Source organism: Vigna radiata, chromosome 10 (assembly GCF_000741045.1).
Source record: "Vigna radiata var. radiata cultivar VC1973A chromosome 10, Vradiata_ver6, whole genome shotgun sequence".
Lineage (NCBI taxonomy): Eukaryota > Viridiplantae > Streptophyta > Magnoliopsida > Fabales > Fabaceae > Vigna > Vigna radiata.
In genome coordinates this window covers 20,183,861-20,200,806 of record NC_028360.1, presented here as the reverse complement: position 1 = coordinate 20,200,806, position 16,946 = coordinate 20,183,861, and the positions used below count along the sequence as shown (strand labels likewise).

General features: G+C 32.6%; 4 protein-coding genes across 8 annotated transcripts in view; 1 reads left to right on the top strand and 3 right to left on the bottom strand.

The window, feature by feature from the left end:
* The first annotated feature begins 1,284 nt into the window (after positions 1 to 1,284).
* Positions 1,285 to 6,142, top strand: LOC106776175 (serine decarboxylase). Of its 5 annotated transcripts, none has more exons than XM_014663534.2 (7): positions 1,291 to 1,424; positions 1,584 to 1,635; positions 1,916 to 2,223; positions 4,282 to 4,513; positions 4,594 to 4,787; positions 4,876 to 5,012; positions 5,452 to 6,018. In XM_014663534.2, exons 3-7 carry the CDS (start codon positions 1,935 to 1,937, stop codon positions 6,016 to 6,018), a joined length of 1,419 nt encoding a protein of 472 aa, XP_014519020.1. In that variant the 5' UTR covers positions 1,291 to 1,424; positions 1,584 to 1,635; positions 1,916 to 1,934. The 5 variants fall into 5 exon arrangements, with proteins under 5 accessions (XP_014519017.1, XP_014519019.1, XP_014519020.1 ...); XM_014663532.2 differs by having other exon boundaries at positions 1,870 to 2,223; XM_022786683.1 differs by having other exon boundaries at positions 1,584 to 1,694; positions 1,870 to 2,223.
* Positions 6,143 to 7,764: 1,622 nt separating this feature from the next.
* On the bottom strand, positions 7,765 to 10,756 carry LOC106775083 (cytochrome b-c1 complex subunit 6). The gene is made up of 4 exons (XM_014662121.2): positions 10,599 to 10,756; positions 9,729 to 9,813; positions 8,144 to 8,233; positions 7,765 to 8,059 (listed from the first exon to the last, which is right to left on the bottom strand). Coding segments are annotated over exons 1-4 (210 nt in total). The 5' UTR covers positions 10,601 to 10,756; the 3' UTR covers positions 7,765 to 8,026.
* A 1,783-nt stretch (positions 10,757 to 12,539) lies between these two features.
* On the bottom strand, positions 12,540 to 14,365 carry LOC106776185 (cytochrome P450 71D10). The gene is made up of 2 exons (XM_014663557.2): positions 13,400 to 14,365; positions 12,540 to 13,212 (listed from the first exon to the last, which is right to left on the bottom strand). Exons 1-2 carry the CDS (start codon positions 14,291 to 14,293, stop codon positions 12,601 to 12,603), a joined length of 1,506 nt encoding a protein of 501 aa, XP_014519043.1. The 5' UTR covers positions 14,294 to 14,365; the 3' UTR covers positions 12,540 to 12,600.
* A 1,219-nt stretch (positions 14,366 to 15,584) lies between these two features.
* LOC106774989 (cytochrome P450 71D10-like) overlaps positions 15,585 to 16,946 on the bottom strand; it is a 5,161-nt gene continuing 3,799 nt past the window's right edge. The window contains exon 2 of the mRNA XM_014662009.2: positions 15,585 to 15,713. Within this exon, the coding sequence (XP_014517495.1) occupies positions 15,585 to 15,713 (129 nt within the window). The remainder of the gene's footprint in view (positions 15,714 to 16,946) is intronic.

Here is a 16,946-nt window from a genome sequence, read left to right as displayed (position 1 = left end):
ACATACAATACAATTAATTTACTTTCTCAATGAACTTAAACCAGTATTGATGGTCTATGTTAAATTTAATTTCTTTTGATTAGCAAATGACAAATCAAGTAAGGAAGTAGACCCAAATATATAATAAAACATGAAAAAAAAATGTAATTTTCATATATTATTCTTGGTTATTTCCTTTTTTTATACAATTTATATTTATATTTTATTTTTAATAAATAATTGTTAACTGATTTTATAAGAATAACCACTATTTAAAATTTTTTAAATAAAACTTATTTATAATTAATAAGTAAAGAAAATCATAAATTAAAATATATTTTTTAATTATTTTTATAATGTTAAATATAAGTAGCTTTTACTTTTAATAAATTTAGTATTATAATATGAAAACAGTTGCAATGTGTTTCTGAATTTTTTTAATATAACGCAGGCATACAGACATTCACTCACATGTTGCACGCACTCACACTTGTAATTTAAAAAATGAGTATACATAGGTACGATGACACTTATATTGTCGTTAATATGTTGTAATATATCTAGTTAAAGGTTTGCTAAGTTATATTGTTTTATGTAATTATAATACAACAATTTATGCAAACAAAAATAAAAAAATAATTAAACTACAACTATCTATAATGATTTATTAAATGAATTTATTATATTAATTAAACACATTGTTATAATATCTTTCATATGAAAGTGTGTTTGATCTGATATAAATATTGTCATATTTATGCATTGACAATAATTTTAAAATATTTATATTATGAAGTAAGTTATTAATATTTCTAAATTCACAATGAGTATGTAGATGCATACATGTGTGTTATAATATAAGTATTTAAAAGTTTGTACACAAATGCAACTAAACTTCTTTTTCAACTAATTTTTATGAATGAAATGTACTAAATTATAAAAAATAAAAACTACTCATATTTAACATTATTAAAGTAATTTAAAAATATTTTTTAGTTCACTGTCTTTTTCACTTATTATTTTTGTAATTGAGTTTCATTAGAAAAAATTAAAATAATAGTAACTCTTAAAAAAGTCAGTTCACAACTAAAATCATTATATTATAAAAGATAAAATATGTGTAGTAGAATTTTTTATATATAATTACATAAGATTAGGGTGACGAGGACCATTGTAATTTTCATCTCACATGTTTATTAATTTTTTATCATAAATATAAATTGAAGGGTTCAGATCTCTGTGAGGCTGAAACAGTAACTACAGGGGATTCATTTGTATAGATTCTGAGATCTTTGTGAAAGAATCTGATGCAGCTATAAAAGGAGGGAAGTTCAGTTGTGTTGCTCCTTTTGGCCGGTCCACATTATTCATCTCTCTTGTGCCAGAGGCCGAGTCTTTCGGCGTTTCTCACTTTCCTCTGTCGATTCCATCGCTTCTCTTTTGCGGTTAGCTTTTCTTCTTCATGTTCTCTCAGATCTATTATCTTACTTCCATTTTCCTCTTTTAATTTAACCATACATGATCTCCTAATGTATTAACAATTGTGCCTATTCTATTCTTGAGGATTTTACCATCTCTCATTGCTTAGATTTTTGTTCTCTCAGCTTGCATGTGCTATACTCGGGATTGACATGCTGTGATTCTGTGAAGCCATAGGTCATAGCAAAAACTCCTTGCTATTTTTCCAAAGTGTTTGAGGAATACTCGCTGTTCGAGTTTCGTGTTTGTGTTCCTTAAATTTATACATGGATTTGAGAGTGATGGTTTGATTTCATATGTGAAAACCCGGTTTCTCACATTTGTCTTTGGACTAATTGGTCTTTTGCTTTATCTTTATTTAAATTTTAGTTCTCATTCTTCTTATTCGCTCTTGCAATCCATTTATATCAGGTGTTTGTGTGTTGCTGATAAAAAAAATGGTTGGGAGTGTTAACAGTTCAAACGAGGATTTGAGAATGAACGGAGCAGTTGAACCGTTGCCTGAGGATTTTGATGCAACAGCTTTAATCATGGATCCTGTGCCTTCTCCAGTTGTAGACAATGGCAGTGTCAATGAAGAGGTGCGGATCAATAAGGAAAAAGAAAAAAGACTAATAGTTCTGGGAAGAAATATCCATACCATGTGTCTAGAAGTCACAGAACCTGATGCAGATGACGAAGTTACTGGGGACCGGGAAGCTTATATGGCTGGTGTGATGGCCAGATACAAAAGAGCTTTGACTGAAAGGACAAAACATCATTTAGGTTTGACAATATTTGCTCTTTTGCTGATCTTATTGCCTTTTTTACTACATTTCCGGATGTTATATACAAAATCAATCCAATTATACAGATCTTGATACTGCTTTTGATTTTCCCCTTGGGATTTTGCTTAATTTATGAGAGGTTCACAGTGTGATTTATGACTAGACAATTGATATACGTATGTGGTAAATACACTTAGCTTCTTGATGGTGTCAACCTAACCCAGCACTAGCAATCACCAATTAGCACTGGACCTGTCATCCTTTGTTTTTCTTTAGCTCATCTACTCTCCTGACATTCTTTGTTTGGCACATGTTTCTCTTTTATCTGTAGCGGGAATCCCAGCATGTTTTTTTCATAACTTCATGGAATTCATTCAACCTTCCTGCATAATCCAGATGTCACAAACAGTGTTCTAGATCCCGGGTAGCGGGACAACCTCTATTCTAAGGATTTTTTATGTAGTTTATGATGTAAACTGTATACATATATAACAAGACTCTTCACATAACGGTGCATTAGAGGAATTAAATATGTAACCACTTCTCAAAAGACAGAATCACAAATATGTTTGTCTGTCAACAACTTTTCACATAAACAGAATCATTCATATAAAATGAAGTGAAGGTTCTGGGAGAAAAAAGAAGAAGAAACGGTCTTACGTACAAAAAAACTTAAAATGATATGAAGTAACTGTGTGCACTGGCAAAATAGCACTTTACAAAAGACAAATGTGAAAATAGACGTGTGCTCAGATTAAATACCACTTTATGTCAGTCAAAAAATCAAACATATCACCAAAAAGGAGAGAAGAAAATGTGATAAGAAAAAGTGGATCATTTTAATCTAAAACAAATCTTTTTATTGAATATAAAAAATTATAGAGAAAGTCCTTCAATACTACCACCTAGCATACCTATTTCAAAGGTCTTCTTTTTTTGGTTAATGATATTTGGACACCCTAACAAATTTTATAGCCACTTGACATCCACTATTTTGCCCTTCATCTTCTCTCTTTTTTCTTTTGTTTTATCAGGACATGCTATAGCGCCACTATCTTGGCTGCTACAACCAGTATGTCCACCATACTGAAACGCTCTTCTATAGTGTTTCCATAGTGGTCAAGGGCCACTCCGCCCCCCTAAAGCGCTATCCTGAATACAGCACAATATTCTCTTCCCTGGTTACAAATTTCACAATCTAATGTAAAATACTATAGACAAACACACATGGAATACAGTATAGGATACTGTTTTCTCTAATTAAAATATGACACAATCGACAATATGCTGGTCCATAAAAAACTATTTTCTTACTACAATTTTAGTTGTGATTGTCATAACCATGAAAATTATCTCCTTAGAATTAGAATTTTCTACACTTAAGTCCTATGTTTATTCTGAAGTCTGGATTTACTTGATGATTTCTAACTCTGAAAGTCCAAGACCTTGATGATATTCATAAATAAAATCTTGAGAATAAAGCGATGCAATGTAGGAGATTCCAATGTGCAAACGTAAATTCAATCCTGAATTTTCAAATTGAGAGATATTTTGATATAATATTCTTGGTTTTTCAAGGGCTTCATGGACTTGTGCCAAATTATCTGCGTGATTATTCCCTCATCTACTTGGGCAGATAATCTTTCATTTCCAAGTTTTAGGAAGCACTCTTGATTGTGTCTATTGCAGTGTTTGATACTTTTGATAATTTGTGGCTTCATTACATAGTAATCTATCTTCTTCTGAAGCTAAATACTACCTGATTTTGAAGTCTCCGTGTTGATATTTTATTACATTAGAATGAATTTACAACTTCCTCAATGTAATAGTAATAGACTTTGCCCTTGTTTATATTTTGTTATCTTCTTAGAGTGAATTTATAACTTCCCCGATGTTAATTCTGAATTGTCTTGGTATTGCCTTGGTATACCATGTTGAGAAACTCATAGTATTCAAATAATTTTATCAGGATTTTGCGTAACTTTTGTTCCCTCTTACTTTAATTACCCTCTGGAGTTGAGTATAACTCGTTAAATTTTTGAAATACTTATTCCAGGGTACCCTTATAATTTGGATTTCGATTATGGTGCACTCTCACAACTTCAGCATTTTTCCATAAACAACTTGGGAGATCCATTTATTGAAAGCAACTATGGTGTCCACTCCCGACAGTTTGAAGTTGGTGTTTTGGATTGGTTTGCCCGACTGTGGGAACTGGAGAAAAACGAGTATTGGGGCTATATAACAAACTGTGGTACAGAAGGAAATCTCCATGGCATCCTTGTTGGGTTAGTTTCAACTAGTTTTTCATCTTCAAAATTTGGTAAGGTTGTAAAGAACATCTAATATGGTTATATGACTTGCGCAGGAGAGAGGTTTTCCCAGACGGGATTTTGTACGCCTCACGAGAGTCACATTATTCTGTTTTTAAAGCTGCTCGAATGTACAGAATGGAATGTGTGAAGGTTGATACTCTTTGGTCTGGGGAGATTGATTGTGATGATTTCAAGGCCAAGCTTCTTCAAAATCAGGACAAGCCAGCAATTATAAATGTGAACATAGGCAAGTTTCTTCATCATTGTTTCTCTCTCTCCCATTCCATTCTCCCTTCCTCTTACCTTGTTCATTCTAAACCTTACAACAATTGCAGGTACAACTGTGAAAGGAGCAGTGGATGATCTTGATCTGGTCATCAAGAAACTTGAAGAAGCTGGATTTTCTCAGGACAGATTCTACATCCATTGTGACGGGGCTTTGTTTGGTCTCATGATGCCTTTCGTCAAAAGAGTATGTGAAGATGTTACTATAAATTGTTTTAACTTGAAAATGATGGGATTTTCATCTGTTGTCCTTATTTGTTCCAATAGAAAATCATGATGTGTTCTTATACTTGTGTTCTGGTTTAATTTTCATCATCTTGGTTCTTCCTTGCATAACCTGTTAATTTTCGGCTCATTTTGTCTTATATTTGTGCTTTTGGTATAAAGTCATAATATTAAATGTGACTGTCACTATTATTTTACATAGTATTAGTGCTTATTGATCAACCCACTTTATATATAGGATAAATGTGACTGTCACTATTATTTTACATGCCCATAAGTCAGGGAATGTTCATTTGTTATAAACTGGTTATATTTAAAAATTGGCAAGATTAAAATTTCATGCTTCTTGGTCAACCCATCTTATGTGAACCTCACCATATTCTTGTTGTGTTTGCTTTCAGGCTCCAAAAGTTACTTTTAAGAAGCCTATTGGCAGTGTCAGTGTTTCTGGCCACAAATTTGTAGGTTGTCCCATGCCTTGTGGTGTGCAGATAACAAGATTGAATTATGTCAATGCTCTCTCTAGGGATGTGGAGTACCTTGCTTCTAGGGATGCCACGATCATGGGTAGTCGGAATGGGCATGCTCCCATATTCCTTTGGTATACCTTGAATCGGAAAGGATACAGAGGTTTTCAGAAAGAAGTTCAGAAATGCTTGCGAAATGCACACTACCTCAAAGATCGCCTTGTTGAGGCTGGGATTGGTGCAATGCTTAATGAGCTGAGCAGCACAGTTGTGTTTGAGAGACCACATGATGAGGAATTTGTACGCAGATGGCAGTTAGCATGCAAGGGAAATATTGCACATGTGGTTGTGATGCCAAACATCACTATTGAGAAGCTGAATGAGTTTCTGAACGAGCTTCTGGAGAAGCGTGCTACCTGGTTTCAAGATGGGAAGGATCAACCTTACTGTATATCGTCGGATGTAGGTGAAAAGAATTGCCTTTGTGCTTTGCACAAGTAATTGCAGCATCCAATCTAGAGTTTGTTGCTGTAGTTGATTTTTGGAGTGTTATGCAGTTTACATATCTATGTTCTCAGGATTTTTATGTTATTAATAACATTTAGAATCTTCTTTGTTGTCCGTACTCTTATGCCTTAATTTTTATTATTTTTTCCGCAACTTAACCTGTTATCAACATTGATTTGGTTACCCTATTGAAAGTACTCGTAACCCAAGTAAAAGCTAAAACAAAAGGATAAAAAAATCTCGTCTCTATGTTTGGTTTATCTTTAACATGAAATTTGATCATACAAGTCAATTTTATACATGTAAATGAAGTCCATCATAATGTCGGCTATGTAAACATTAGTAATAAATTGAAAGTGATTTTACATGAGATCAATTAGTAAAGATCAAAATTAACCATATGCCTTCATACACGGGGTTGGTATACATAGTTGTTAACTAATTTACTATTTTTATATTTTTTTAACTGCTTCCTTACATATTTATTTATTTATTTTTCTTTCAAAGTGATTATTCTGGTAGTTGTTTTTTAGTGTGCACAATTATTATTTCACTTTTTTATGTTTTGTAACTGGTTTTTATTTTACTCACTTTGTTAGTTTTCTCTTTTAAACTCACTTAGTTTTAGAAATGTTTTTATATGGACATGGGTTTCTATAATTTAGATATTGATTTTGGTACTAGATTTTTATTTTAATAATTATTCTAATAATTAGTTTTTTATTTCTTTTACTTTTTATTGTCATAAAAGAAGTGAACACAAGTATGGGTAAACTGATGTATTAATGAAAATTATAATAAAATATTAATTTAATATAAATTTTATATGCTTACTGATTAATAAATAAATTAAAAGTTTTATGATATTTTTCAAAAGTTATTTAAAAAGAAAAAAAAAAAAGTAAGCTACGATCGCTTACTTGGCATGTAGCATACAGCTGGCTCGGTTGGATATCCAATTTACAGTTACACTTAAACCGAGCTAATCAAATGCAGCCCAAAATTTTGTTGGACAGAATGAAATCAGCCCAATGGACCAAACGTTGGGATTTTCATCCTACACCTCAAAAATATTTGATGGACAATAGTACCCCTTCAGAAAAACCTTCTCAAATTATTATATAAAATAAACCTATGAATGGACCAAAACCAGAGAAAATATCACCCTGACTACCCTAAAAAAGGATTAACATAACACAATCACAAACCTCATAATTCCAAAGTATCAATCCATCACTACACAACAAAACTAAAATAAAAAAAGAAACCGAAAAGCGTAAATTAATTCATATATATTTTTTAGATTTTCTTCGTTCATATATGTTAATTATTCATTCGTGACCTTAATGCTTGTTACATCAAAACAACCAGAATTAATTGAAAAAAGGTATTTGATCTTGATTTAATATGTATTACTCGATAAAACACTTGATTTAATTGTTGTATTACTTTTTCTTATATAGTTTTTCTTCAGTGATCATTGAGAAATCAATAATTGTAAAAAATTTTAATAATGAAAGAATTCAATATATTTCAATAATATAAACTGGAAATATTGTGTATATTATTGAAAAGCGTCATAAGAGCATTTTTTATACTCCCTTTACTGTAATCATGTTAGTTCCAGCAGTATTATCAAACAATTTGCCTTGCAACATTATGCATCCCACAATAACTAAAACATTTTCAGATGAGCCATCAACAGAAGAGCGATCTTTAAGGTAATAATATTCTGCGGCATGATTGAAAAAATGAAGCACCGAGCCATTACTTAATAACATTGGATCTATTCCAAAATACATCCTTCCAAATTTCGGAATAATGTTGTTATTAATGATAATCTAAGGTTGTCATAGACTCAAAACTTCACAAAAAAAACACAATAATAACCATACCGAGCATATAGTTTGGTTATTATAACATCGAAAGTTCAGTCGAAGTTATTAGGGAATGAAAGTAGAACAGAATGCGATGACAATAAGCCATTTCAAATCCTTCCTTATCACTTCAGTTTGGTGAATAGCTTGGGCGCGACCTGCATTACACGATTATGATCTTGTCACAGAATACACAAGAAAACTAAATTACTCTGCATAATTACTGATTAAATAATACTTACACATTTGTCAACACAAAACCAATAATCAAAATATTGTCCAGTGCAGTGTTTCTGCCCGGAGTCATCGCCATGTATCCTTTTAATGCACGCCTGTAGCATATTAAACGATAACTTTTCTCAGCTAAAAAAAAAGACCGAACAAAAATTTGTCAATTTATCACTCGCTTAGGGTACTTGTTCGTCTAACAAGTCAAAATCTAAGGTGCCCCACAAATGATATGAGCATTAGTTCTTTAGTAAAATGAGGAGAGCGGATGCACGAGGAAGTCCCCCATGGAATTTTTTCTCATTAAAAAATTGACCCTAAGATTTAACCAACCTGCCCCGAGTCCTTAAAAACTGTAACTTCTAGGCTTCCTTGGGATTAAATTCCTTTTGTACTTATGCAAACACTGCCAAAAATTATGTGAAATACACCTAGGGTTCAGTTAGAAGAGCTTAAAGTTATGTGAAAAATACCTAGGGTTCAGTTAGAAGAGCTTATTTAGACTTATAAACATACGAAATTGAGAAAGTGTTGGTTTAGGCAGTGTTGTCTATAGCAGATTGCAAAATATCGTGGAAAGCCAGTACGCTATCTCATGGTCGCATACATTTCATATGCATAACATAATTAAGTTTCATGCAAATAAAAATAAAATGCATTAAAATTGGCATAATGTTATCTCAAAAGCTCATTTGGGCACTCGGTGGGGATGAAGAGGATGTAGAATGCATGCCATAAAACCCTTGGCAGTGGCAATGGTAGAAAGAGTCACTATCACCAATCCAAGGAATCCCGCCCGCAGCGCAATTACAGCTACTTAACAATAATGTTTGGAAGACCTTATGACAATACTGTTTGCGTCAAACATATCCATTATCTGTTTTCAGCTGACTTCAATAACCTGTCTTGATAGCTTATCTAAACAGCTTGCAACTTAGATGAAAACAGTTACCCAAATTTGATACACATAAGAACTTAAAAGATAAGCACTTATCCAATAAACTCTTAATTAAGTTGTTTACCCAAGCAAACCCTTACTCACGCTACTGATCCATCTACCAGCAGTTCTGTACAAACTTCCTTTACTTGGGAGAAGAATCCCAACAACCCCCCCACCCAAAAAAAAAAAAAAAAGAACACAGCAGAAGTTTGCATTCACCATCGAATATGATAATATAGAAAAATATATCAGAATAAAGGAAACATAGCTGGATTATCATTGTGTAGCTCAACATAATAATTCAGCTTCATATCTATCTAGCCCCATTCATAAGCTATAAAACACCAGATAATGAGATCACTACATTGCATTTCTTTGTTCTCTTCATGTGTACACTCTATCTATTACCCTCTCAATGTTTTCCACTTATATACACTCATCATCACTGTAGAATTCTCGAGTTATATATTTTAGTCGGCCAAGTCATAACTTTTACTAGTCGAAGAGGAACATCATAATTAACAATAACTGAAAATTCAATCTATAGCTGATTTTAAAATTTTAAAAATAAAAGAATATCATATTGATAATTTAAAGTAAGAATAAATCTCGTCTTTAAATGATCCAACGTATAAATCTACACTTCAAGAAAAGCACACCTGGTATTCCAGTAAAGGTTTTACACATTTTGGCTTGCAAGACTCTTCAAGATATCTCTTCTGATCAACAGGTTCCTCGTCGGCCCTAAGATTCATAAAACAATTCAAACATAAATGAAATGCAATAAATAGTAGAGAATGCGTAAAAAAGAAAAAAAATGAAATCGGCACTGGAAAAACCATTCATATAAAGTCAAAAAAACTCAATGCTTACGCAAACAAGTGAAGGGAACCATGAATAGCAAACTGAGAAAATAATAAAACGTATCTTTTCTTTTTTCACAAAAAAAAAAAAGGTTCCATGAGCACATATTTGTCTGGGTCCTAAGAGATTATGGTTACACTAAACACAACACAAGCCCATCACAAAAGTCATCAAAGCATTATTTTCGAAGGAATTCATCCCACACACAACATAACACAACGTGAATAAAAGCACAAGAAAGCAAACACCGAATATATAGACTATTAATCACTTGCAATAAACCACATCGGTTTGTGGCATACACCTAATAAGCATCCCTTACAAAACTCTAGCCTTATATCATCCTAATCTCAGAAGGGATCACACCTAAAACGCTTGAAATCAGCAAACCCCCATCTTTCAATTCGCAGAGTGTATCGAAAAACCCAGCATCAAAAAGAAATAAATAAACGTTTGAATCAAATTGAAAGAAAGTCCCAAATCACTTTCAATCCCCACGGGATCTGGGGCAATCAAGCGTGCCAAATAAAAACAAAATCAATTGCAGCGAAACTTCGAGACCCTAGATTCAGATAGACGTAAGAAGGGCTACCATTAATGAAAGAAAATAATAGATCTAGAAGTTAAGAAATGAAAGAAAGAAAGACAAAAGCTTGGAGACTTACATTGCAGAGTGGTAGCAGAGCTTTGGTGATGATGGTGGGTAGTGTCGATGTTGGTTGGGTTTTGAAGAGCTTGTATTTTGGATCAAATAATACTGTGCCAATTAGGGTTGCATTCGATTTGGGTATAACTGGTCAAATTATACCACACCACAATTAGATTTTTGTGCTTCTTTCTGTTTAAATTTTACATTTTAATTCCTCAATTCTTCGCACAAAATTACTTTTTTTTTTTATTGTCATTTAATAGATAATGAAATTAAAATAAAAAAGAAAAAAAAATGCACCTCCCTTCTCTTTTTCTTACAAATCAGTATAATATAATATTTTTCTATTGAGATTTTAAGGTTTGTCTTCTTTCTATATTTTTCAAAAACGATATAAATTTTAAATTGTTCTTTAAACTTTCGAACAAGTATTTGTTTCTTTTTAACTGTGTGATTATTATTAATACATTTTTACTTAAGAAAAAATTCTTTAATTAAAAAAAAAAAAACACATTTTCCACTGACACTTTTATCTATTCATTATACCCTTTTATATAATTATCTCACAAATATAATTTAGCATGGTTAAGAACAGAAATAAAGATTTTTGCAAATGTATAAATAATAAGCATGGAGTATAATTAAATACATTAGATTATAGCATTTGTGTATTGATGAATTTACGAAAATATGCACGAGGTCTTGTGGACTATTAATGATAAAAAATATTTTAAATTTGAATTTCTGTTATTGCTGTAAAGTAAAGTCTTTTCCAATGTATTATTGTTGAATATGAATCTGGCATGGAAATGTTAATTATTTAAATAAAGAGTTGTCATTTGTGAATTTAAGGGAGGGCANAGTGTTTAATTGAAGAAATTTTCTTTCTCTCTCTTTTTTTTTCAAATGTATAATAATAATGGAATGGAATGTACAAAAAAAAAGTAACATGAGCACATATTATACTTGAACAATTAGAGAATTTTTTAAAATATATGAATAATTACACAAATATGGAGTACAATTAGAGAACTAAAGAAAGATTTTCATTTTTCCGACTTTTACACTTTATATATATATATATATATATATATATATATATATATATATATATATATATATATATAGTTTCTTTCTATTTTTAATATATATTTTCTTTCATAACTCTTATATTGTATTTTCTTAAGATCTCGTTATTCAGATTTTATTGAATTTCACAAGATTCATTTCAACCAAAGATAAAAGTAAATAAACGGGAACAAACATTTTTTTTTATCGAGTTAGATTGAGATTATAGTAAAATTTACCATTTTAATATGATATTAGGATCATTAAAATTCTATTACGGTTAAGATTTTGGTTTATTTTGTTACTAGCCGTGAAACTCCTTTAATTGCCACAAATAATATCCTCAATCTAGAAAAAAAAATGTGTTAGGAATATCGCACAGATTAAAGACNAAACNAAAATATAATATAGTAAAACAAAAATCTTAAAATTAAAATTGAGAAAAAATGTTAAACAAAATATTTAGTGTATTAATAATTTTTACATAAAATTCAAGATGCTTATAAGATTAATATTTGAATAAACTAACAATGAAAGAATTATGATAACAATTATATTAAGAGCTCTAAAGATTATTTTATGAAATTCATAAATTCCAACCCTGTAATTTTTTATATTTTTATACACTATCACATTTATTCCAGCAATTTCCCTCCAAAGTAATTTTGAGTAAACACTTTATGTAACATAAATTTTCATAATGTTGTAGTGTAATTAAGTTACAGCCATAGTCCGATTACGAAATTAATGCCGAAAGTAATAAAAGTCAAACTTAAGTATAATTTATGGTTTTTTTTTCATTACATATAGAATTACATCAAGAGACATATAAATTTTTTATATTCATTTGATATATATATTTTTTAATTTTTTATTTAAAAACAAAAAGTATAAAAATTTACTCTTATTTATCATCTTACCCTTACGTCATCCTACAAGTGGTGTTCCATTTAAGTTTGACGAGGGATGGGAATCAAGTAGAGGTCATTTTTTCTTCTGAGAGTGATTCCACCGGACTCGGCCATGTCAAGTTCATCATTCTTCAAATTGTTGGGAAGCTTCCAATCAAAATGGTAAAGTAACTGAGCAAGTGGCAACTCNATGTTNGGGATGGCAAATGTAATGCCTGGGCAGATCCTTCTTCCACCACCAAATGGGATAAATGCAAAGTCTGCACCTTTGAAATCGATACCGTTATTAAGAAANCTTTCAGGTTTGAAACTCTCAGCTTCACTCCAATACTCAGCATTTCTTCCAATTGCCCAAGCGTTGATAATGACCCTTGTCTTTGAGGGTATCTCATATCCATTGATTTCACACCTTTCTCTACTTTCTCTCGGAANTAACAATGGTACAGGTGGGTGTAACCTCATTGTCTCTTTGATTATGGACTTCAAGTATATCAGTTTCTGTAATTCTGTCTCATCCACGTATCCCTTCTTACCATACACTCTTCTCACCTCAGCTTGTGCTTTTTCCATCACCCTTGGGTTTCTTATCAATTCTGACATCGTCCATTCCACTGTGGTAGATGAAGTCTCTCCTCCACCCACGAATATGTCCTGAAAAATATTATCATTTATCTAAAAATAAATGTTTTTTTTTTAGAATAACAAGATACTTGAGCAACATATAAGTTAGAAGATCCATAACAGATCGAGTTTTCCTATGAGAATTCCATCAATTTTTCATTTAAATAATAAATTATTTGACATCTTATCTAGTTAGGAGTTTCATACAGACACTAACCTGGATGACCGCTTTAATGTTGTCATCAGTTAAGACATTTTCAGAATNGTTTTCCTGTTGATACTTGAGAAGAACATCGACCAGATCTTCCACTTCTTCACACTTGCTTCTATTTCTGTGTTCGTCGATAATGTCTCGCAAAACCCTGTCAATCTCTTTGTGAATTTTCTCAAACTTCACCTTCTCCACCATTTCAAACACTCTGCTAGAAGGATAGAGATCAGCTAGCGAAAACCCTCCCATGAGCTTCAATTGCTCCTCCATCTTTGAAATGAACAGTTGTTGATATCTTCCTTTTTTACCAAAAGCCGCTCGTGCGGCTATTCCGTAAGTCATCGGGAAAATGTTCTGGGTGAGATTAACGGCACAGCCTTCACTTGCAGCTATTTTCTTAACCACTTCTGCCACCTCCTCTTCCCTTATGGACCGAAAAGATTGCACTCGCTTTGTGGTTAGTAGCTCCACTGTGCATATCTTTCGTACCAGTCTCCAATATTCTCCATATGGAGAGAAGGCTATGGTGGTATTGTTGTAAGAAATTGTTCTAGCCGATGTAAGGTTTGGCCTATCAGAAAAATTAGCATCATGTGTTTTCAGAACCTCTTGGGCTATCTCCGGTGAAGTGACTATGATGTTGGATACCTCTCCTAGTTTCAGGTGCATTAACGGTCCGTACTTATCTGCCAAAAGTTTTAAAGAGNGATGTGGCAATGAACCTANCAACTGATGCAAGTTCCCTATGAGAGGNAGTGTNGNAGGTCCTGGAGGTAAATTGGTAGAGGAGTTGTTTGAACTCCAGCTTTGAAGTAATTTGTATAAGATGAAGAAAACAAAGAGAATGGAAGCAATGAAGTAAACAGAGAAAGGGTGGTAGTGGTGAACATCCATGACCATATATGATATATGTTGATTGATCTAGGAGGAACAGTGAAAAAAACTTGAATGAATGCATGAACAGGGGCATCTAATATATTTATATATATAGACTAAGGGACTTGTTCATGGGAAACAACTTCTCACTGAATTTGTCATCCACATAAATTGCTGTTCGTCATCCCCAGAATGTGGACAATATTTATTGCCTTTAGATTACGACTGTGGTATCTGTGGCTCTTAAATATATACCATAAAAAATACAAGTGTTATAAATTATAATGTTGACATCAACGTATAAATAAATTTAAGTGTATATTTTAAATTTAAAATAAAAAATCTTTTCACATTCTTTTAATTGTTTTTTTGTCAATATATATGAGTAGCGGGCTTAGTGGGCCTGGATTCGCAAGATCTCTCTTACGGGTGTCGATTCCTACACCTTCACGTTTTTGTCCTCCACTTTTCCATTTTACTTTTATCCCTTCTTTTTTATTTATATTTCTATTATATTTTTAAGTAAAATTTATTTTTTTATGTTAATTTTGATTCTAATCTTTTTTTTCTCAACCATCTCTCTCATTTCTGTTTCATTGTGTTTATTGTTTTTTTTTTCGAATTCTTTGTGCTCTCTTTTTTTCACTGTCATGAATTGTTGGTTGGTGGTTGAAGGAAAGTTGCAACTGTGTAGAAGAGTTCGTTGTCTCCATGGTCGTGTTTGAAGGCGTGGTGGTTGAAGGAGAAACGTGCACGACATAGGTACGTAATCCACTCTTAAAAATAGCCTAAACCTTTAAACGGATTTGATCATTCTTCAACAGATGTCAACATGCGTTTAAGGTGAAAACCAAAACTAACCTTTCGTAGACTCGCAGAAGCGAAGCACCAATCACTGCACTGCCGCACGTCGCACTGCTGCTGCCGCACACACCGCCACACCAACGAAAGAGAGGAACCGAGAAGAACTGTTGGGATTTGGGGTGAGAAAACAGATCTTAGAATGTTACTTGATTAAAAAACGGACCTGAAAGAGGGGAGAAAAAGTATTGTTGCTGGTTATTAAAATTGAAACTAAAATTTGTGAGTTAAATTAGTTAAATAATAAAAGTAAAAAATAATAATAAAAAGTTAAAAGGTTAATTTTGTAATAAAATAAGATGTGGAAGAAATTGGAGAGATCAAAGTCAGAACGTAGGGATGGAGGGATCAACTCCCCTCTCTTACCAGCTAAGTTTGGCACAGGAAGAATGGGTTTCGGCTTCATCCTATCCTTTCAATAATTTTATTCTTAATTTTCAATTTTCAAAATTAACTATTGTTCCGAATGAACTTCTCTAACCACTACAATACGACTCTCCCCAAACCTCCGGACGCTCCTCGTGTACAAGCTACTACAACCTCGCCTTGGCTTCACGCAATCTTGTCCAAACCGGCTGGGTACCTGCTAAAGGCCCTTTGACGCTCAAGTCAATATGATGAATAGGGTCAAAGTAAAGATGAAATATAATTGATAGAAATAAATGAGCATTCAATGTAACCAACTACCTTTCACCTTTGACTTGTATTTATAGTGTTCATTATGGGCCCTTGATTACCTACTCCTTAATTACGGCCCAATCTGTGGCCCAATTCTTCTAATTGTGTTTTGTCATAATCTAATTACCTTGTTTCCTACCACCCAACACGGATCCACCGGGCGGCCGGGATCCGTTACTTCTTACCCCGGCATCTTGGTTTGCAACGTCGTATTGACCCCAACAGTCATGCGGACATGACCGGTCGTTGTTAATGACCGTCCGGTTTGTGGGTCGCTGTTAATCTCGTGGGATGCTGCTTCGGACCAAGGTCATGCCCTGATTTCGGTCATGGGCTGCCGTGACCGTCCGTTCGAGCGGGTCCGCCGCCGCTGCCGTGGAGGTGGCAACCCTCTGTGAGCCCTAGCTCCTAGCTTCCGGTCACGTGATGTCGGTCGACTAGTCTTTGATTGGTGCTGTTGGTATGTAGGCAGACTGTGCGGTACCATCCGATCCCTATTGTACAACTATCAAAATTTCTTTATTATATTTTAAAATTCAATAAAAAAAATTATCAGATTTTAAAATTCAGTAAAATATTCTTTTTATCAGATTTTAAAGTGTAATAAAAAATCAATTTTCTTAACACATTTCAAAATTCAATAAAGAAAATAAAAAATTATTCTTCAAATTTTGAAATTTAATTAAATAAAAAAAAATAAAGTGTAGATTTTTTTTTGAATTATTAACAACAGTTTTAGAATTTAAATAAAATAAAATTGAAGATACATAATGAAATTATTAAAGTTAGAGGGTGAAACAGACTTAGTTTCCATGTTCTGGCAAGCTTTGTCTAATTGTTAATTTGTCTTTTGAGTGATGGCTGATTCAATAATCCGTACTTTTTTAGAATTTGAATGGTTTAAACGATTTTTTGGTCCTTTAAGTTAAATTTTGATGTTCAGTTTAGTCTCCGCTTTTAAAATTGTCAATCTTTAGTCCCTATGATATGAAAAATGTATCAAATCAGTCCTCATGACAGCACTTAATGAACAATAAATTACAAGTTTTCATACCTAGGTATCCAATATTTTGTGATTTGTTAACGAAATGTGTTATGAACAACAAATCACTTAATGAAAAACTTGTGATTTGTTAAC

Bases quoted from the DNA above. Each gene is read 5' to 3' on its own strand.
- LOC106776175 (XM_014663531.2), top strand. From the start codon at position 1,896: ATGGTTGGGAGTGTTAACAGTTCAAACGAGGATTTGAGAATGAACGGA. The intron at 2,224-4,281 runs GTTTGACAATAT...TACTTATTCCAG, and splicing joins AAGGACAAAACATCATTTAG to GGTACCCTTATAATTTGGAT. The intron at 5,013-5,451 runs GTATGTGAAGAT...GTTTGCTTTCAG, and splicing joins TGATGCCTTTCGTCAAAAGA to GCTCCAAAAGTTACTTTTAA.
- LOC106775083 (XM_014662121.2), bottom strand. The intron at 8,234-9,728 runs GTGTGCTTTTCT...AATATGCTACAG, and splicing joins AACCTTTACTGGAATACCAG to GCGTGCATTAAAAGGATACA. The intron at 8,060-8,143 runs GTAAGTATTATT...CGTGTAATGCAG, and splicing joins GGTTTTGTGTTGACAAATGT to GTCGCGCCCAAGCTATTCAC.